Here is a 20,397-nt window from a genome sequence, read left to right as displayed (position 1 = left end):
TAGGATAACAAGGCATAGACAGACACGCTCTGTGTTGCCTTTGAGACTGTGGAGATAGAAGAGGGGATGTGACATTCTCTGTGTCTTTCAGATGGGTCCATCAGCGAGCCAGATATGGCAGCTAACTTCTGCCCTGACCACAAGGCACCCATGGTGCTTTTCTTGGATCGTGTTTATGGCATCAAGGACCAAACATTTCTGCTCCACTTGCTGGAGGTTGGATTTTTACCCGACTTAAGAGCCTCTGCCTCTCTAGACACAGTAAGTAGCTAAAATAAAAAAACAGTATTTTTCCCATCATTGTACATTGGTGACATTGGATTTCAAAATGAATGTTTTCTGTCTACTCATTGATTACATGTTAGCAGGCTGTTTTAAAGGGTGAGAAAAGAGAGGAACCAAGAAATGGAAGATCTTAATTTGTTGTGCCAGAGACTTAAATGTAGGTAAACTTGACCTCAAATGTTCAATCCAGGTTCCTCTGTTACAAGTTTCTCAGCCTTGGCAGTATCAGTTGTGGGGGCACATCCTGGGCATTGTAAGATAGTTAGCACCATCCCTGGCCTCTGCCCACTAGATATCAGTAGCACCACCTATAAAACCAATTCTAGATCTCATCAAATGTCCCCTGAGGACAGTATCTTCCTCAGTTGAGAACCAGGGCTTATTGCTTATAAAAAAGGCTGATTGGCAAAATTAGAGGCTGGTAATACTTCTCCCACTCTCCTTCCTCAAGTTTTATGCACTGATCACCGGGAAAGATAGTCTCCAAGTCAAGCAGTTTTGGAGTGTTGGACATGACAAGGTCAAGACCAGAGGTTAAGGGCAAACTCAAGTTTGAAAATCAAGGGTGAAGAATCCAGTATCCACAGACATCAAGACAGGAGGCCCCAAGTGTTATAAACGAAAGATGCATGATGCCCCAATTCAGGAACAGGGCACCAGGAGGGCTGGGTCTAAAGAGAAAAGAATAATTCAATCAGCATGAGTCTAAAAACATATTGCCAGTGTAAGGTTGCTTTTATTTTATTTTATTTTTTAAAGATTTTATTTATTTGACAGACAGAGATCACAAGCAGACAGAGAGGCAGGCACAGAGAAAGGGGGAGGCAGGCTCCCTACCGAGCAGAGAGTCAGATGCGGGGCTCAATCCCAGGACCCTGGGATCATGACCTGAGCCAAAGGCAGAGGCTTTAATCCACTGAGCCACCCAGGCACCCCATAAGGTTGCTTTTAAAGAGCCAGAAGAAGCAGGTCTTCTTAATCAGTAGTAAAGTCTCTCCAAAGCTCCCCCTAGCGTCTAACAGAGATAGCAGTCAGCTCTGTGGTGGGTGATCAGCTAGAAGGTACCTTAACTGGGATGGATTCCACCTGAATGGGTTACTCACAAATGTATGGGGTCACCCAGCAGTGAGAAAGCTATACAAGCCCCAATCTGAATGGGAGCACCATTCCTATCTGTGGCACGGGGATAAGAAACGACATATCCACGAAAGTGTCAGGGGCATATGGTCCTTTTGGATAATTAAAACAATGCTTCCACAGCTATTTTTGTTTTGAGTTTTTCTATAAATTCCTTGATTTAAAAAACAGTAATTGTTTTAACTTGTGAGACATCCTCAAGGTTCCTGATCTGATCATTCGATTTTTTTTAATAGAGCAAATAAATGGCAAATGCTGTGCTACCATTTGGTGTTCCAATCACAAGCTTGTTTAAGCACCATCTGCAGCTCAAGAAGTTAAACATGCAGTTCCTTGGTACATGTATTCTCTTTGGAAAACTTTTAAGCCACTGGAATCAAAGCTCTGTCCTTCCCCAATTGTGACAACTCTGTCAAAATGATAAATGTGAAAGATGTGTTATTTCTTTCAGTCTGATTACTGAATCTTCCCAAAGACAGACTTTTGATTATTAATAGGAATACCCAGAAATGTGTACAGCTCGAAACAGTTTATCACTTTATGGGTTATATAAAATGTGTTATAGATCTAACGGCTGTGATCATCGTAGGACATGATAGGAAAAGATTTCATCTTTGTGGATCTCAAGGTTTCTTTCGAAGTTCTTCAGTTTTCCAAGATGGTGGCTGAGAATGCTTTGACTAAGTGTCACTAAGTGAGCATTCCTTGTATCTGGCCTGTCTAAATGAATGAGAAAGGACACTGTGAGTGAAGATTACAGCAGAGTTTTAAAGGGGATCCCAAGTTTCTATTCCGTGTACCCTTTTCCCAGGTAAAGTTAGGTTCCCTTTAGTGACCTCTACCTCATGCCATTCATCACCTTGTGAATGGCTCACAAAGCTTATAATTTAAGTGATGGGGGTCAGATCTCCACTTTCTGTCACTAAAGCTGTCACAAAAGCAGTGGTTTGATGGCTTGCTTGGCCAGTAACCACTTACTAATCTCAAAATCACAAGAGGACAACTATTGAGTCTCCATAGATGAGAAAAGAGAGCTCAAACAGAGTAATAATACAGTAGCTTGCAGCTGGCCTTTGCAAATGTGGTAGGTTAGACTGGTCATCCGCTGATGTTAATAGGTTTTAGGATCCATCTTCAAGGGAAACAGATGGTTGTGAAATGAGTAAGGGCCAGCCAGCCTTTGCATTCCTTCGGTTTGTTTTTATTTTTAACCTGACTTTGTATTTTCTCATTGAAAATGCCAAAGAGAAGTGGGTCTGCTGACAAGGTAGGAAGTTGTTCACCCTGTGGCTTTGAGACGCTGTTGTGAGTAAGCTGTCCCACCTGCTAGATGGGAGCTCCGAACTCCAGGTAAGCTTTGCTCAGTCTTTCCCAGGAGATTAACCAGTGTCCCAATCCCCTTTCCCAGGTTTCCCTGAGCACCACAGAGGCTGCGCTTGCCCTAAATAGGTACTTATGTTCTGCCGTGCTCCCACTCCTCACAAGATGCGCCCCGCTCTTTGCCGGAACGGAGCACTACACATCTCTCGTCGATTCTACGCTGCAGACCATATACCGGCTTTCCAAAGGACGTTCCCTCACCAAAGCTCAGAGGGACACCATAGAAGAATGTTTGCTCGCCATTTGCAAGTAAGTATACCCCCACCCAAGTTTTTCACCTGCCTGGATGCTTCCCCGTCCACTGCATTTAATTGTGTAATTGAAAAACTGGCGAATCCAGTCTGAGGAAGCTTGCAGGCCTTAGCCATACTCCTACCACTTTCTCAGTCATCTCCTCGAAGGATATGCTCTGTCCCTCCCCACCCATTGCCACCAGCTTTCTGATCCCCTCTCCCTTGAGTTCATCTCTCACTGTGGAGAAATGGGGGATGCAGCTCAGGCTCTTGCCCTGAGGCTCCTTGGACCAGAAGATGAGACTGTCTTTTAGGCAAGTATTCAGTGTTCAGATGAAGAGCTCTTGTTTTGGTTCTTATGATAGAGCCAGAAGCAAGTTTTTCCTCCACAGCTTCTTCCTTACCCATCTGTGAATGGAATTCAGGCAGTCTTGAGCTGAACATACTTCTAAATTATATGTGTGTGTACAGGCTCTTTTCTGGGCAGAGAACTTGGAGGTGCTACTGGGTTTTTAAAAGGTTTGGCAGTCTACAACTAAAAGCTAAATCAATGTTGCTTATCTCGCCTTTCTCTTAGAGTTTACTTGCATCAACTACCAAGGCTGTGAGCTCTTTGATAATTTGAGAAATTGTTCTCTAATTAGCTACTGCGTTTGCCTGTTTAAGTTTTTTCTGAAGACAGAGCCTTAACCTAAAGATATGATTCCACTAGTGAGGATTTCAGGATAAGTAGCTCAGAAGGCCTCAATTCTCTTCTGATCACACCAGTAGGTGGCCTCAGATTCCACCTACGTACTGGTCAGGTCCAGCTTCATCCTTTGCAAAGTCGAAGGGAAACCTGGCCCTTAGAGATGGCTATAAAATCCACTGCTCCTTCTTTCTTTTATATTCTTTGTACATAATGATTACATTTTGAGTGTGCACAGGCCCTACAACCTCTCGTCACCCAGTGATGAGACTTTACCTTAGATATCTCAATTTATTAACCACACATTTCCTCTTTCTATGTTTTAACTATACAGTTTACCCTTGAGTAACACAGGTTTGAATGGTGCGGGTCCACTGGTATGTGGATTTTTTTTTTTTTCAATAAATACAGTACTCTAACTGTATTTTCTCTTCCTTATGATTTTTGTTAATATTTTTCTCTAGCTTCCTTTATTATAAGAACACTGTGTATGATACATGTAATAGAAAATGGGTGTTATATGGAGTATTATGCCTCCATCAGAAAGTATGAATACCCAACATGTAGCAACATGGACAGGACTGGAAGAGATTATGCTGAGTGAAATACGTCAAGCAGAGAAAGTCAATTATCATATGGTTTCACTTACTTGTGGAGCATAACAAATAGCATGGAGGACATGGGGAGTTAGAGAGGAGAAGGGAGTTGGGGGAAATTGGAAGGGGAGGTGAACCATGAGAGATTATGGACTCTGAAAAATAATCTGAGGGTTTTGAAGGGGCAGGGGGGTGGGAGGTCGGGGTACCAGGTGGTGGACATTATAGAGGGCACGGATTGCATGAAGCACTGGGTGTGGTGAAAAAAATCATGAATACTGTTATGCTGAAAATAAATAAAAAATAAAATTTAAAAAATTAAACAGAAAGAAAAGAAAATGGTTGTTAATTGTTTACATTACTGGTGAGGCTTCCAGTCACCAGTGGACTATTAGTAAAGTTCTGGAGAGAGTCAAAAGTTATACATGGATTTTTTTTTTTAAAAGATTTATTTATTTGAGAGGGAGAGTTGGTGGGGGAGCACTAAGGTATAGAGAGAATCTCAAGCAGACTCCCACTGAGCACAGAGTCCGACAGGGAGCTCAATCTCATGACCCTGAGATCATGACCTGATCCAAAATTGAGTTGGACACTTAACCAATGGTGCTACCCAGGCACCCTGGAAAGTTATACATGGATTTTTGGCTGAGTGGGGCAGGGGTCAGCACTCCTAACTGCCATGTTGTTCAAGGGTCAACTGTACTCACTTTTTTTTTTTAAGATTTTATTTATTTATTCGACAGAGATCACAAGTAGGCAGAGAGGCAGGCAGAGAGGTGGGGGGAAGCAGGCTCCCTGCTGAGCAGAGAGCCCAGTGAGGGGCTCTATTCCAGGACCCTGAGATCATGCCCTGAGCTGAAGGCAGTGGCTTTAACCCACTGAGCCACCCTGGTGCCCCCTGTACTCCCTTTATAAAGTGTGTTATCATTGCTGTGATTTACCCAAGATCTTACTTTAGGAACTAAGTATTCAGTGGCTTAGCTCTGGTGTATGGTTATGGATGAGTGTTTCTTTTTTCATTCTTCCTTCCTTCCTTTATTATCATTTTTTTAACTTGATCTCTCTGTTTTTATTTCACACTGCAGTCATTTGAGGCCTTCCATGTTACAGCAGCTCCTGCGACGTTTGGTTTTTGATGTGCCACAGCTCAACGAGTACTGCAAAATGCCCCTTAAGGTGAACCTCCTCCTCCCTTTAACAGAAACACCGTCCATGGCATGGAGACTTGCCTTGCAAAATGTGAGGTCTTCACAACTGGGGGAGCAAAAGACACATTAAATGGATGTGACTTTCTTAAGCTGAGGGCTAGCAAGATACAACCCACCCTATCAAACCCCTTCTTGTCTGGGTTGCAGAGAGTAAATCATTAACTGCTCCAATGTTCTTTAATTGCTTTCCACTGACTAAATGTTAGTCAGTTAGTTAGCAGAAATTAATGAGGGGGACTTGGATTTTTGCACTTTGTACCTTAATTAGGTTTCCAGAATATCTTCAATGTCAGAGCTTTGAAGACTTGGTGATTATTCATTCAAGTATAGATCCTAAGAACTTATAGAACTCATCCATACTGTCCAGTGCCTTCTTTCTTCCTCTATAACAGTCCCTCTTTTTTGTTTTTTACTCTTATCCCTGCTTTCCCTTTACTAATGGAACGTACAGTCAAAGAGCTATCTGTTGTCTCCTTGATGATTTTCTCATTAATTACAAGAGTTTTATCACCAGCACAGGGAGCATCTGGGTCTGAGTGGGAGTGCACCACAGTCAGCTGCCCACCCAAGAGAACCATGTTTTTTATATTTTACCTAAGAGGCACCTGCTGTATTTGCATGTTCATTGTGTCAGCCGTGGTCAGCCACATCTGAAAATTCTGCCACCTGGTGACTTAACAGAACTTTTCCTTCTTCTCAGAAATAGTCTAAGCAAGGATTTCAAGATGCGCTTTACTGGGATAAACAGAATGCCCAGAATCCTTTAGTTCCATACTCTGTCTCCGTGCCCAGCAGAAAACAGCTTGTGTATTGTCAGAGATTCCACTGCCCTCCAAGGGCTTGTTCTCTCGAATCTTAATCCCAGTAAGTGTTTTAGCTGAAAACCATGGTTTTCACAGTTCAACTTGGCATTGCTTCCTCAGCAGGCCTGTACAGTCAGCTGGATTCTGGCTCCTGAGCAAGCAGCATCAATAGCATTCAGTGAGCTCACCTTTATGTCTTAGACCAACGGGACTTTTCTTAGAGGATGTGGATCCCACCTGCTGGGATGGGAACATTGGCGCTGTACTTCTGCCCTCTGCTGGCCACGTGTGGAACTCTGGTAACAGGGCCGAGCCGTCAGAAGCCTCAAGAGAAAAGAAAAGCAAGGAAAGCCATGGGCAGAAATCAATGTAGAGAAAATATTCAGACCCACCATATGCTCCCATCATTCCCATAGCAGCATCACTGAGAATCTTCTAGATTTATAAACAAATGTCTCAGAAGGCGTTCTTCCCACCTTCAAGTGCCTGGAAGGTTTTTTCTCGTTGGAAGTAGAAACAGTTTCTCTCCATTTTCCAACTGCGAGGGGCGTATTAGGAGGCACAAGAATTACAGGCAGATTCAGCTCAGGCTAGAGCTCATCAGGCAGGAAAGCGGCCCATTCCCAGTAGTGTCCAGGGGCCTCTCTGTAGCTCACGCAGCTGGTTCAGCAGTTGGTTTCACTCTCATGTTGGCTGTTTGCTATTCTGTTCTTCCCTGCATGGTGCGGACGCCTGTGGAACTTCTCTGCCCCACTCACTGGTACAATCCTGTTCAACCTCCCAGCTTCTGACGAATCACTATGAACAGTGCTGGAAGTATTACTGTCTGCCTTCAGGATGGGGGAGCTACGGGCTAGCTGTGGAAGAAGAATTGCACCTGACGGAGAAGCTCTTCTGGGGGATTTTCGACTCCCTTTCCCATAAGGTAGTGGCAGTACTTCCCAAACAAAGAGGGGGGCCTTGATAACCAGGGAATAATCAATGCCTATGCATAACGATAGCTAATATTATCAGCCTTTGCCACCTGCTAGGGACAGTGCCAATTACTCCATAAGCATATTACACCATCCTTACCTCCCCATGTTCTGGAACAGGAACTCTGCTAATCGTCATTTCACAGGTGAGGAAAAGTCTCAGAACAGTTGATGTTGCCAGACTCACAAGGCTGATACATGGGAGAAGGACTCCCAGAGTAAATTAGAAAAATATGTCCTAGGTTCAGTCTTGACTTACATGCCGCCCCACTCCTCTCCTTCTGACATTGTGTGGCCCTGTTAGCCAGCCTCTACCAAGTTCAGGTATAGAGGAGAAACCCTAACAACTGCTGCGAGGTTGAGACATGGGATTTTTCAGAAGACCGCATGCCATTCTGGGGAAGGTTCTTCACAGCTACTCGTTTGAGGGGGAAGTTGAGTGAAAATGGCAGGCCTCTGAATCCCAAGCCTCTGCAGAGTCTGAGCAAAGTAAGTTCAGACTCTCACACTTGCCTCCACTCCCCTTAACCCAGGTTATTTAGATTTCTGAGGTCATCGACTTTAAAGGTGGAAAGGAGTCGGTCTGGTCTTCTCACCGAAGTCTGGAGCACTTGTATAGCTGCGGTTGCTGTTCGCCTGCACTTAAACTTTCTTCATTCCAGTTCTTTTGGTCTAGTATGAGTAGATCAGAAGCTGCTCCTCACCCCATGTTATTTGAAATTTCTTCTGGGCCCCATTCAAGAGACAGTGGATGCGATACTGAGCTTCTGCTGGTGATACCAACGTAAGACCCATATCAGCTCGTGAGGGGACTTGCAGAGGTGCTTTTGCCCAATCCAGTCACAGGTTGGGTCAGTTTCTATAACCATCTATAGCAGACAAGTTTATAGACCACTCCAACCCTTAGATACACTTGCGATTAACTATTTGGGAGATAACAATTTAAACCTCAATTTAAGGTTTTTCAACTTAAAGCAATGATGACTTGAGGGCTTTGCAGGTCATCGTTTCATCCTGCAAGGATCACTCAGTTTCCCCCAGAAAGTATCCAAGGATTTACACATTCCCCATTTTGGTTAACTGGGCAAGAGCAAGCGTGTTAATTTTTTTCAGCTGATTGTTGAATGGTTCTGCGTGGGTAGCTCTGGTTCTCATCTCTGTACTAACATGGCCTTTGTCTTTCTTCACAGAAGTATGACCCAGACCTTTTCCGAATGGCCCTTCCTTGTCTCAGTGCTATAGCGGGGGCCCTGCCACCAGATTATTTAGACACCAGAATCTCAGCCACGTTGGAGAAGCAGATTTCAGTGGATGCGGATGGCAACTTTGACCCCAAACCCATCAACACCATGAAGTGAGTCCAGAATCCTCTCTTAGCTGGTCCTTTATCTTGTGCAGTGGCCAGTGTTTCTCTTTCAGAAGGTGGCAAGAAATGTAAACTTTCCTTCCTTCCCTCCAGCCAACACTGCTGATCATTTCCCTTAACACCACAAGTTACATCACACACTGGATTTTGTCCTCAACTCCTGAAGGTCTCATCCATCCATATCTGATTATATACTGTATTATTATGTTCTGGGCTTTCTTTTGGGGGGTGGTTTATTTATTACAAGAGATGAATGTTCTCCACAAGTAAATGTCGCCTGAGGCACTGCAAGACTTGCCCTGACAAATGATGCAATTAATTTATTAATGAGTTTTTTGACAAAATCTTCATTCTTTGTGAATTAGACCTCTATTGTTCTAATAGCATCGTACATCAAAACAACTCTATAAATAACACTCAGCTGAATTCCAGTAAGACCTCGGGGTATGAGTACAGAACAACATGGGGTCCTTATTTGAAAGACTGGACCCACTCTTTGCCATGCTGGAATTTTGCTGGAATTTTGGAATAACCTTATAATAATGTATTTTCCTCCCTCCTTCTGGTTCTCCAGCATTCCTCCCTGGTAATGGCTAGGCCACAAATAAAATATTGGGCAACATAGACTCAATTTTGTCTTGTTACAGTTTTTTCCTGGTTATGACGATGTATTGCAGGTCATGCAGTCTTCATCTCTATTTTTTTTTAAGATTTTATTTATTTGAGAGAGAGAGAATGAGAGATCACAAGAGCAGGGAGAGTCAGAAGGAGAAGGAGACTTCCCACTGAGCAGGGAGCCCAATGTGGGACTCGATTCCGGGACTCCAGGATCATGACCTGAGCCGAAGGCAGTCACTTAACCAACTGAGCCACGCAGGCGCCCTCTAGTGCATTTTAAATGAAGAACTCTAAAAATGCTTTAGGTAGAGCAGGGAAAGCAAGACCTGCTGTATGAGCCCCTAGGACTTGTGTTTTGTGGCAACAGTTCTCATATGACAGGCATCATAGGAGCCATTCTTAGAGACTATCACCTTTGATAATGTATAAAATTCATCTTTGGGAAAATTAAGTCCACATTCCATCAGCTAGAACCTTGAGCTGAGGGGATGGAGGGAAACAGAATTGAACCTACCATAAAGAAGAGGTAAGAGGCATGGCAAATCACCAGGCTAGGGCCCAAGAGAAGGCAGACGTTGACTTTGGAGAACTTCACCTTGTGCAAATGTAAATGTGCTGGAGGATGACAGATAGTATTAGTAACCTGGATGCCTTCATAAACACTAGAGTAGCTGTTTGCTAATGATGTTCATGGTTCCACGTTATTTTGAGAGTTCCGATTTCTTCACATATACCTCTGGCACCAGTATGGTTCTTTGAGTAATATGAGTGACCAGAGCTATAAGTTAAGCAGAGAATCACCTTATTGCAAGGATTCAGTGACTTAGTATCAAAACCTAATGAAAAGCTGACTAACCAGGCCTCAGGAAGGACAGGAAACAAGGCAGAGTGACCAAATGAAGAACCTTCCAGTAGGATCTCCATTGGATGAATCAGCTGGAAGAGTTTGCTGCCTTAGTCTCAGACATCTCAAGATTCAGATTCCGATGCCAGGGACAGTGAGTCTGATTGGCCTAGTCGTATGCCCGTTCTTGGTGACTATTCATGTAAGACTCTGTGCAATGTAAGACTTGTTTCTCAAAAGAACAGATGTCTGCCCTCCGAACCACATTCTAATATTTAAACATGAGTCATTGCATCCAAAAATGTTGACGACCGCCACTATTTTGTAATATCTGCTCTTCTACCTATGCCTTTCTGGCATTCCCAGATTGGAGTGATGGGGTGAAAGGCAGGGTCTTTGGATAAAGGGATTCTCCCTGTCTCACCTGAACTGGTGTGGCCCAGGAGCCAGGGTGGGTCTCTGGAAGCCAAGGGCACGTGGAGCAGCTGGAAGGAGGTAACCTGTGCAGCCGAGCTCCTGCAGGGACGTCCTCTGATGAGATAGGGTGTGTATGTGTGTGGCCCAGCATGGACATGCCATCCTTCCACACAGAAGTTCTCTGATGGGAATCCAACTTCGGCTTTGGAGCAGCAATCCAGCCTCTGACTGGGGATTGCTGGTGCTGGCTGTCTTCACCATACATCCAGCTCAATTGCTTGGGGAGGTCATAACGCGGTGGGTTTTTTTTGTTTTTTTGTTTTTTTCCTCATTTCACAGTTTCTCCTTGCCTGAAAAATGGGAATACATCGTCACCAAGTATGCAGAGCATTCACATGATAAATGGGCCTGTGACAAGGTAGGGATTATCATCCAACTGACAATTGTCGGGGGGGGGGTGGTGGGAACAGCCCAACAACATTAAAGGGTCCAATTCTGGAAATCTGCCTGATTTGTCTCAGTGATGGACTGGCTGTGCCAAGAGCATTCATTATTACTGAGCAGCAATTTCCCAGGGTTGGTGGAGGTTAGAGAAATAGGCAGCAGCAAGGGCTAGTATTGCTTTTTGTACTTCTTAAGAAAATGATTGATTCCGGGAGCGTTAACTCCTTTCTAAACATTGCATTTTCTGGGGTTTGCTCCAAGCACATGCTTGCGTGGTTTTGACGTCAACGCGTAATGCAGGGCAGGAAGCTTTCATTATTTTTTTTCTTGGAATGTACCCTTGGAAAAGCGGAAATAAAACTGAAGCCTTGCCCTCGCATTCTGCCAGCAGACTGAATTTTATTCTAGGGATGATACACTATCTTCCCATGGCGGGCATCGGTAGAATTTCTAGACACTCCCTTATTAATCAGCTTGTCCATCTGGTGTTTAAAATTCCTCACCACATGAGGTCAGGCTGCTTAATGAGTTTAATTGCTCTGTCAGCCCTTTAATGCTGGCAGGCGAAGTGGGAGGCCTGTGCCAAAGCCATCCAGGATTCCTGTGGGCAGCCAGGGAAGAATTGGGGCCATTGCTCAGCTGCGGCTTCCGGTGCAGAACTAGGAAGCCAGGTCCTCTATGAAGCCACAGAAAACCACCTCAGAGCCGTGTGCCCTGGAGCGGAGAAACCTTGATCTGCTGGCTCAGCCTCTGTATTGATCTGGGGTCTGCCTTTATTCTTTGATCAGTTTCTGTTTGGGACTGATGATAACAACAAGCCTTATTAACTGTAGAATGAGCTCGTGCCTCATGATTCTAGAACAGGGCTTGGCACACTTCTTCTGTAAAGGGCCAGATAGTAAACATTTTAGGCTTTGTGGGCTGGGCGGTCTCTGATACAACCACCTATCTCTGCTGTTGCCACGCAACAATAGTCGGAGGGGACACACAAGAGTGTGCTTGTGTCCCCAAAAAAACTAATTCTACAACAGTGCTTGGCTGAAAGGCAAGCCAGTTTGCTCTAGTTTGCTGACCCCTGCTCTCGAAGGATCAGTACCCCATTTGGCCAGCCTAGGGATCAGGGGAAAGGGACACCTCCATGAATTGATAGCAACAGCCAGTCTCTCACTAAGCCATGTGGATTTTACCTCCTTAGTCCCTCTCACATTTGTGTAGGTCTCTATCTCTGCCATGGCTCTAGTCCAGGCTACAGTCATCCTTGGCCCAGATGCTGGTGATAACATCCTAACCAGTCTGCCCACGTGCATTTTGTCTGTTCTGTTCTTTACGCTGTTGGCAAGTGCTAGTTTCAGTATGCAGATTGAGTCCTATTCTACCACTGTTTCCCAGCCCAGTCCTTCTCCTTGTTAAAATCCTTCAATAGCTTCAGACCATTTTTAATACAAAGGCCAAAATCTTAAACGTGGCTTGACAGCAGACACTATCTCATCTGGCCTCTGCTGCCCTCTCCAGCCCCATCACTCCTTCTGCCCTCTGCCCTCTGCCCTCCACCCTCCAGCCACATCCCCTTCTTTTAGTATCTCTGTCTATTCCTCTTTGTCTCCGTCTCACACACACACACACACTCCCACGCACTCCCCATGAGCCCCTTCTCACCCTGAACCAGGTCCCCATCTGCATCCACACATGCCAACGCCAGTCACCAGTTCATCCTTCAACTACCCATCTCAGTGTGAATTCCTAACATACCCCTTTCCCAGATTTCCCAGATGTAGGCCTTCTTAGCCTCCTACCCATTTCCTTCATAGTGTTTTCATAGCACTTTAATATATTTATAAGAATTACACAGTGATGCCAGTTATCAACTGTGCCTCTCCTGATGTGGTATGTGGTCAGTCTCTCTCCCTCTCCCACTAGACCGTAAGCTCCACATTTATAAGGGAACATGTTTGTTCACCATTGTCTAGTGGGTATTGACTATCTAGCAAAGGAAAGAGTATTCTCCCCTGCCCGCAAGAGCCTCACAGTCTGGTGGAGTGAACAGATGAAGCCAGTCATCATACAGGTTGTTTAGCTCAGCAGTGGTCAGGAGCACCGGGTTAGAGCACATAACCTGTAAGAGGAGTCCCTAAGTTAATAGTAAGGGTCCAGGAATGCTTTCATGAGTTGGTGACATCTGTACTGTATGCGGAGGGATGAGTCGTTATCCAGGCCCAGGGAAACAAATGTACTGCAGTCCGTGGGAGCAGCAGATGCAAGCAGAGACGAGAGAGAGAGAAAAAGAGGGAGAGAGAGAGAGAGAGATTGTGTGTGCCTGGTGGCATTGGAGAAGCATAGTTCAATGTGGTGGGATCACAGAGTAGAGCAGAGGAAGAAGGGTGAGAAATGAGTCTAGAAAGTCAGCAAGATCTCATGATAGCTTTAGAAGCTGTGGAGTTTGGGTTTTACCATTATGACAGCTGGGAGTCAGAAAATCTTAACGCAGCAGAGTGCCCTGATCCGGGTGATTTTAAGAATCTCACCTGAGTGTCACATAGAAAATGGAGTCCACGGAGAGATGGCGAGACTGGAGGCAGGGAGACCATGTGGAGGCTGTTATGGTAATCCAGGTGAGAGCTGATGGTGGCCAGAGCTGAAACACTGGCCCAGAAACTAGGGAGAGGCAGGCAAATGAAGGGGTCTGGGAAGTTGAACACATGTGAGAGGGTGCAGAGAAGGGGACATCAAGGAAGCTTGCCACATGTCTGGCTTGGAAAGTGAGCGTACGCTGCTGCCATTTTCCGAAATGCAGGGAGACTAAGATGGGGCCCCCCAAGAAGAGTGAAATGCCAGGTTCTGCTTCAGGCATGTGAGGAGGTAACTGTGGCATCCAAGCCAAGCTTAAATAAGTTTGGAAATTAGGGAAGACATCTGGGCTGGAATACTGATTTGAAATTAGTCCACCTGTAGACCATGGGCCTGGATTTCATCTACCAGGGAAAATGTGCTCTGGAGAAGGAACAGAAGCTTGAGAAAGAGACACGTTAATAAGCGTGTAGAGGCGGAGATTGAGAAAAACCAGCCAGGAGACTTTGGGCTGTGAGGTTATGGCCAGTGGGGGCTCTAACTTACCTCTGTATCCACAATGCCCGGGACAGAGTCTGGCACCTACTATAGCAGGCATTCCACTGATGTTTGTTGAATGGATTTTGAAACTCTTAAACTCCCATGACTCCAAGGGACATGCATTGCTACAGTTCCGCTCTAGGGTGGGCGGGCACACAGTGCTAATCAAGTCGGCCCCCTCCAGGCAGTGGGCAACAGGACCAGTCCCCTTTGGTCTTTGGCCTTGACTTCCATCCTTTGCCTGTAATCATGACATGCTGGTGACCTGAGAAGCATTGTTCTCAGGTCTTTTGAAACCTCCTTCTGTCTGAAACACAAGCGAGTAAGCAGTGAGGACAGCCGCTGAAACAAGAAGAAATAAAGGAGCAGAGTTCACAATTTAGGGGGCAGAGAGCTTTATAGCCTGAAAGGATCAATTAGACACTTTGGGGGGGAATTTCCAAGCTCTTGTCACATCCCATTATTCCGTTTGTTCAGTGAAAATAGAAGCTGGGATTTGGGTCACACAGCAGGGCTCTTTGGATGCCAAGGATATTTGAACTGAGAACATTTCTACAGAGTCAGAATGGATGGAAATACGGAATTTCCCTGGACGAAAATGTGAAGACCCATCCACTGATCAGGCCTTTCAAGACATTAACGGAAAAGGTAAGAAACTGGATTCTGGTAACACTGAGTGGCCGTGCTGATTTTCCTTCCTTGGGAATTCCTTCAGATGGTCAGAGGAGTTCTGGGCAAATTCACTCTCCAGTTGAAGTAAACTGCGCAGGAGCTCACCAGTGGGCAAGAGCCCACGACCAGTTTCCAAGAGCCCCACCTCATGTTCAGTTCTTTGGCTCTGAGCACCCATCAGATGGAGAAGCACTGTTCGGCACTTGGAGGCTGAGCCAAAGCACATTCGTAGTTCATTTGCAACAAGACTAGGAAGGGCTTTTGTTTGACTGTCGATGTGAGGGACTTAGGGCTAGGAGAGCACTGAATTGCTGGAGAAAGTCCAGATAGAAATGACTCCCGGTCACGACAGACAAAGGGAGTAGAGAGAAGAGGCTATAGGGAAATATGGAGAGGTCTTTTGGGTTTTTTGTTGTTATTATTGAGAAATTTGGTTCAACACAACTCCAAATTCCAATCTAGGGATCAGTAAGAGTTCTTTGTAAGCCGTCAGCTTTGTGCCGTGTGTAAAGCATGACTTATGTATCATTGTATGGATACTGGCCATCTGCAAAACTGTGTATAGCTCAAGAGAATTCTAAATCTAAAAAATTCTACTTTCAAAGCTCAGAGGAGAGCCTTGTGCTGATCACTTCCACAAGTCCCATCTTAAACAGCTACTAGAACCTGAGGGGTCACTCTCCTATTCTTGTTCCTCTTTCTCCACAAACTAGGTAATGTCTGGTACATTCCCTCTAAAGGCAGGAAGTATAGGATCTCATACTTGAAAACATCAGAAAGACTGATGATGACGTTTTCAGGGGAGATTCTGCGGAGGGCGTCTTGACCTAAGGACAGGAGGCTGGAGCCCACTGCACCCCCTTCTACCATGGGGGCCAACTTTGCAGGGAGTCAGGCCAGTCAGAGTGTAGGGGTGTGCCTCAAATCTCTTCTGCTCGGATTTTCTTCCAGGAGAAGGAAATTTACCGCTGGCCCGCCCGGGAGTCCCTGAAAACCATGCTGGCTGTGGGCTGGTCTGTGGAGAGGACCAAAGAGGGAGAGGCCGTGGTTCAACAGCGGGAAAACGAGCAACTTCGGAGCGTGTCTCAGGCCAGCCAGGTATGACCGCATGCCCGGGGCCAACAATGGGCCAGTCTTAGAACCCCCAGAGAACTGGTCCCAAGGACCACCAACGATGAACCCTGAGGGTCTTCTGGGAATACATCTTCAGCAGCTGAAGTCAGGATTCTGATAAGAATGAGGAAAACCATGGCCAACCCAGCAATTCTGTCTTTGCTTCTCTAGGGCAACAGCTACAGCCCTGCTCCCCTGGACCTCTCTAACGTGGTGCTCTCCAGGGAGCTTCAGGTCAGTGTTGGTTCCTGCAGGACAGCATATCTTGCTTTCCCAAATCCCTGGAGTGCAAGGGCATATTATCCTTCAAAGAGTTTTTTCAAGAAGGGGGTGAGCGGGGAAAGAATGCCTTGAACATAGCACCACTAAAGTATCAGCCTGGAAGGCAGCCACACTGGGCCAGAGCCATGGGGCAAGTCTCAGCAGAGTAAGGCAGTTCTCTAAGAAGGCCAGGCTTTGCCCTTCTTCTAGGGACATCATAATAGGTAACGCCTCAGTAAAAGGAGGACACAGCAAATTACTCTATCAACACACAGAGCTAACAACTAGGAGAAAAATCTTATAAGGGCTGGGAGAAAAGCAGTGGAAAGGCCCGTAGGTGGGGGCACTTTCCTTGTCCCAGCAGGTGCCACCAGCCATAGGGACACTTGTGTGTCCCATGATGGATTCACTCAGGGGCCCCTGGTGGTGCAGGATTTAGGGGCAGATAACCTAGAGGATGAAATTGAAAGTCCTGAGGTGCCTTGTCCCCCTCCCCTCCCCTCCCAGGCACATTGGTTGCCAAAACAGGCTACAGCCTGGGCCAGTTACTCCTCAGCCCATCAGACCAAGCCTTTGGACCTTAGAGAAAGTTTTCTTTCCAACATACTCCCTTCATCCCAGGTCACTGTAAAGATGAGTTCTCTTTGAGAAATCTTTGCAGCCATTTTTCTCCAAGATGTGATTTTTAGTCTGCTCAGCTCAAGGCTTTTGGGGATTCTAGACTGTAGCTTGACTCCTGCTAGCATCTCGCTGTCTCAGGTCAAGAATAAAGTCCTGAACTCCTGTGGCAAAGGAAGTGCTGCCAGAATGCAGTTTTAGACGGAAATGTGTGTTTCTCAGAAGTACATCAAACTGCCAGGCTAATAACTTACCAGGGAAGGACAGAATTAGGAACTGTTTTCTGTGTGTATGGAAAAATATGAAACTAATGAGATGTATAAGCAGACTTATTAATGATGGGAGACACTCAGCATGTGCTGTGAGCATTTGGTGGTGCTTTGTTCCCAAGGCTGCTTGAAACAGGCTGGCCAATAGGAACACACTTTTCTTCCTTGCTGTCTCTCTGACCGTCATCTCCTTCGTGGGACACAGGGAATGGTGGAGGTCGTGGCTGAAAACTATCACAACATCTGGGCCAAGAAGAAGAAGCTGGAACTGGAGAGCAAAGGTGAGTCAAGTTCTCAAGTTCTCGGTGCCCCCTGCAGGAGGTGAGCTGGGGACAGGTTTGTTTTCTGGGGAGGGGATGCAAAGGAAGAGCCAAATATGTTGTCCCCTCTCACTTTCCGGAGCTCAGGTGGTGGCAGTCACCCTCTGTTGGTACCATATGATACCCTGACAGCCAAGGAGAAGTTCAGGGACCGAGAGAAGGCACAGGACCTGTTTAAATTCCTCCAAGTGAACGGCATCGTGGTTTCTAGGTAAGTCCTCTTCTGGGTGATGTGAGCAAAGTGGGGGTGGGCTTGTGGGCGTGGTCTCTCCCTCTCTAGGTATTTACTCACCTGACGCAAAGCCCACGAGAGGAAGGGTAGCAATTAGTATTTTGAAATGAGAAAACTTTGATTTGGGAGCATGAAGCTGTCTTTTCTGGCCTAAGCAGGACCAGTCAATATCCATTTTTAAAAACTTGTTATAGCAAAGAAATCATGACAAATGATACATATACACCTTAAACATTTAATTTTAAATTGAAACCTAAAAATACACATTCATTCACAAATCTTGTGCTATAGGCCCTGAGACCTTCTCTTTGCTGTTTGATCGACTGGTGTTATAAGCTATATCCATAGCGCATCCTCAAAGCTCTGGGACTCAGGCTTTACAGAACAGTGAGGATTACAGCACATACACAACGATAGAAGTATAGTATTCTTCTAGGGTTTTTCTTTACTTTCTTTTTTTTTTTTTTTCAACTTCCTCCCCCGTCTTTTACAGTTATCTCCTCAGAGCTAATTCAGAAACCGTGTATTTGGAAGCAGTTTCCGGCCTTTGTAAAATATGCAACTTAGCTCTCACAGAACCAGTGGTCCTCTTCACACTCTTGTTGTTTTATACGCTATTTAATTACATAATAACAATAGTATACCTAACTGACATAAGCAGTGTTTGAATGAAGAGAACTGATTCTTTGGAAGGAGCAACTCCAGTCCATCAGGATTCCTGAGACCTTTTATCTCAGACTTAGGTCTGTCAGAATTATCTAGAGGAGGGTTATCAGTGAGTGTGGCCTTAGCTGCTTAAGTCTTAAAGGTAGAACCTGTTTCCATGCTGGTCTGATGACGGTAGTGGGCTGTGCTCCATGGGTCATGCTTGCTGAGTCCCTTGAAGGGTGAAACACAAGTCAGTGTTCCTATTCTGATAGAGCCATTCCCCCTAAAAGAAATATTTGCTGAGCCAGCTGCTGTTTCTTCTTTCAGTGTCCTACAGAATTTTGTCACTGAATGGCAAAAAATAAATTAATTAAAAAATAAATAAAACTCTATTTATCTATTGTAGCCCATATGAAAATATAACAAAACTTATTTGCCATATTGTCAAGCAGGAAAGGTCAGACAGCAGGAGACTGCCTCTGGGGAAGCATTTGAGAAATACTCCCTTGGTCATTTTAATCCTGGTCTTAACACCCAGGGGAATGTGTACTGTGATATGCTGATAAATAACTTGCTCACAGAAATGAAAAATTCCTCTTTCCCACAACTAAAAAAGAACTCAAGGAGATGAGAGGGAAAGGGAAAAGATCATTGAATTCAGCAAACATATCCTAGTAGCTATAATGACCGTGTGCCAGACCCCACGGAGGGCGCTTGGGTGTGCAGACGAGGAAGCGAGAGCCCATCAGGGAGGAGAACTCATTTCCCACCACCCACCTCTTGAACTGTTCCATCCTCAGCTTCCCCATCTCTCCATGGCAGCCCATTCTTCCTGGTGCTCAAGCCAAAACCTTTGCTCTTTTCCCCTGACCCATATCCAATCCTTCAGGAAATCCTGATGGTTCTGCCTTTTTTTTTTTTAATTTTTTTTTTTTAAGATTTTATTTATTTATTTGACAGAAATCACAAGTAGGCAGAGAGGCAGGCAGAGAGAGAGGAGGAAGAAGGCCCCCTGCTGGACAGAGAGCCCGATGCGATGCAGGGCCTCCATCCCAGGATCCTGAGATCATGACCTGAGCTGAAGGCAGAGGCTTTACCCCATTGAGCCACCCAGGCACCCGGTTCTACCTTTAAAAGATATCCAGAATCTAACCCTTTTACACCCTTTCCATGCCGTCACCATCTTTCCTGAAAGAGCCTCTACCCCGGGCCCCCTACTTCAACACTTATCCCCCATAGTCAGTTTTAAACCTAGCAACTAAAGTAATCCTCTTATAATGTAAGTCATTCCCCTGGTCAGAACTTTCCATAGCTTCCCATTTCAGAGCCAAAGCCAAATTCTGAGGATGGCCCATAGGCCCCTAATGATATACTAACCACCTCATGCTTCTCACTTCCCCTCCATCCACACTAGCATATCCCTTCAACTCAGCATGCATGCTTCTGCCTCAGGATCTTTGCACCACCGCTCCATATGCCTGGAAAGTTCTTTCCCCAGATGTCCAGATGGCTCACCTCTTCACCTTCTCCAAACCTTTACTGCAGTGTCCTCTCTCCATGAAACCAGCACTGACTGCCTTCCCCGTTCATCCTCTCTTGGGCCTTTTCGTACTGCTTGATTTTTCTTTTTTTCATAATGCTAATTAGCTTCTCGCATCCCACACGATTTATACTTCGGTTTATGTAGTATGTGTGTCTATTTACAACACGTGTATAGGTTCCACAGAGGCAGGGACTTTGTTTTCTTCTCTGATTGATCCCCTGCTCGATATTTGTTGAATGAATGATAAAGAAGATATTTTGAAAAATCTTTTCAGATCTTATTTTAGCGCAGGTGTTGAATGCTCCCAGAGGCAGGTTCCAAGTGCAAGGGGTTATCAGTGAGACGACTAATCAGGTCACTAAACCAGAATAGCCATTAACGTTTGGAAAGTAAAGAAAACACAGATAAGATTGCTGATGCTCCAAAGTCACATAGTCATCTCTGTTACTTCCTGGGGTTTACCCATTTCCAACCTAGAGGTGTGAAGGATATGGAGCTGGATGCCTCCTCCATGGAAAAGAGGTTTGCCTATAAATTTTTGAAGAAGATCCTGAAATATGTTGATTCCGCCCAAGAGTTTATTGCCCATTTGGGTAAGTATCATTGTGACATACCCCCCCAAA

General features: G+C 45.3%; 1 protein-coding gene across 1 annotated transcript in view; it reads left to right on the top strand.

The window, feature by feature from the left end:
- Positions 1 to 20,397, top strand: part of RYR3 (ryanodine receptor 3) — a 352,315-nt gene that overhangs the window by 241,766 nt on the left and 90,152 nt on the right. Inside the window, exons 47-58 of the mRNA XM_059183407.1 lie at positions 92 to 261; positions 2,831 to 3,051; positions 5,405 to 5,495; positions 7,115 to 7,255; positions 8,495 to 8,658; positions 10,889 to 10,967; positions 14,657 to 14,746; positions 15,722 to 15,868; positions 16,055 to 16,117; positions 17,237 to 17,312; positions 17,439 to 17,562; positions 20,252 to 20,367. Coding sequence (XP_059039390.1) covers positions 92 to 261; positions 2,831 to 3,051; positions 5,405 to 5,495; positions 7,115 to 7,255; positions 8,495 to 8,658; positions 10,889 to 10,967; positions 14,657 to 14,746; positions 15,722 to 15,868; positions 16,055 to 16,117; positions 17,237 to 17,312; positions 17,439 to 17,562; positions 20,252 to 20,367 — 1,482 coding nt within the window. The remainder of the gene's footprint in view (positions 1 to 91; positions 262 to 2,830; positions 3,052 to 5,404; positions 5,496 to 7,114; positions 7,256 to 8,494; positions 8,659 to 10,888; positions 10,968 to 14,656; positions 14,747 to 15,721; positions 15,869 to 16,054; positions 16,118 to 17,236; positions 17,313 to 17,438; positions 17,563 to 20,251; positions 20,368 to 20,397) is intronic.

The sequence above is a fragment of the Mustela lutreola genome, chromosome 7 (genome assembly GCF_030435805.1).
Source record: "Mustela lutreola isolate mMusLut2 chromosome 7, mMusLut2.pri, whole genome shotgun sequence".
Classification (NCBI taxonomy): Eukaryota; Metazoa; Chordata; class Mammalia; order Carnivora; family Mustelidae; genus Mustela; species Mustela lutreola.
This window is presented reverse-complemented; position numbering and strand designations above follow the sequence as displayed.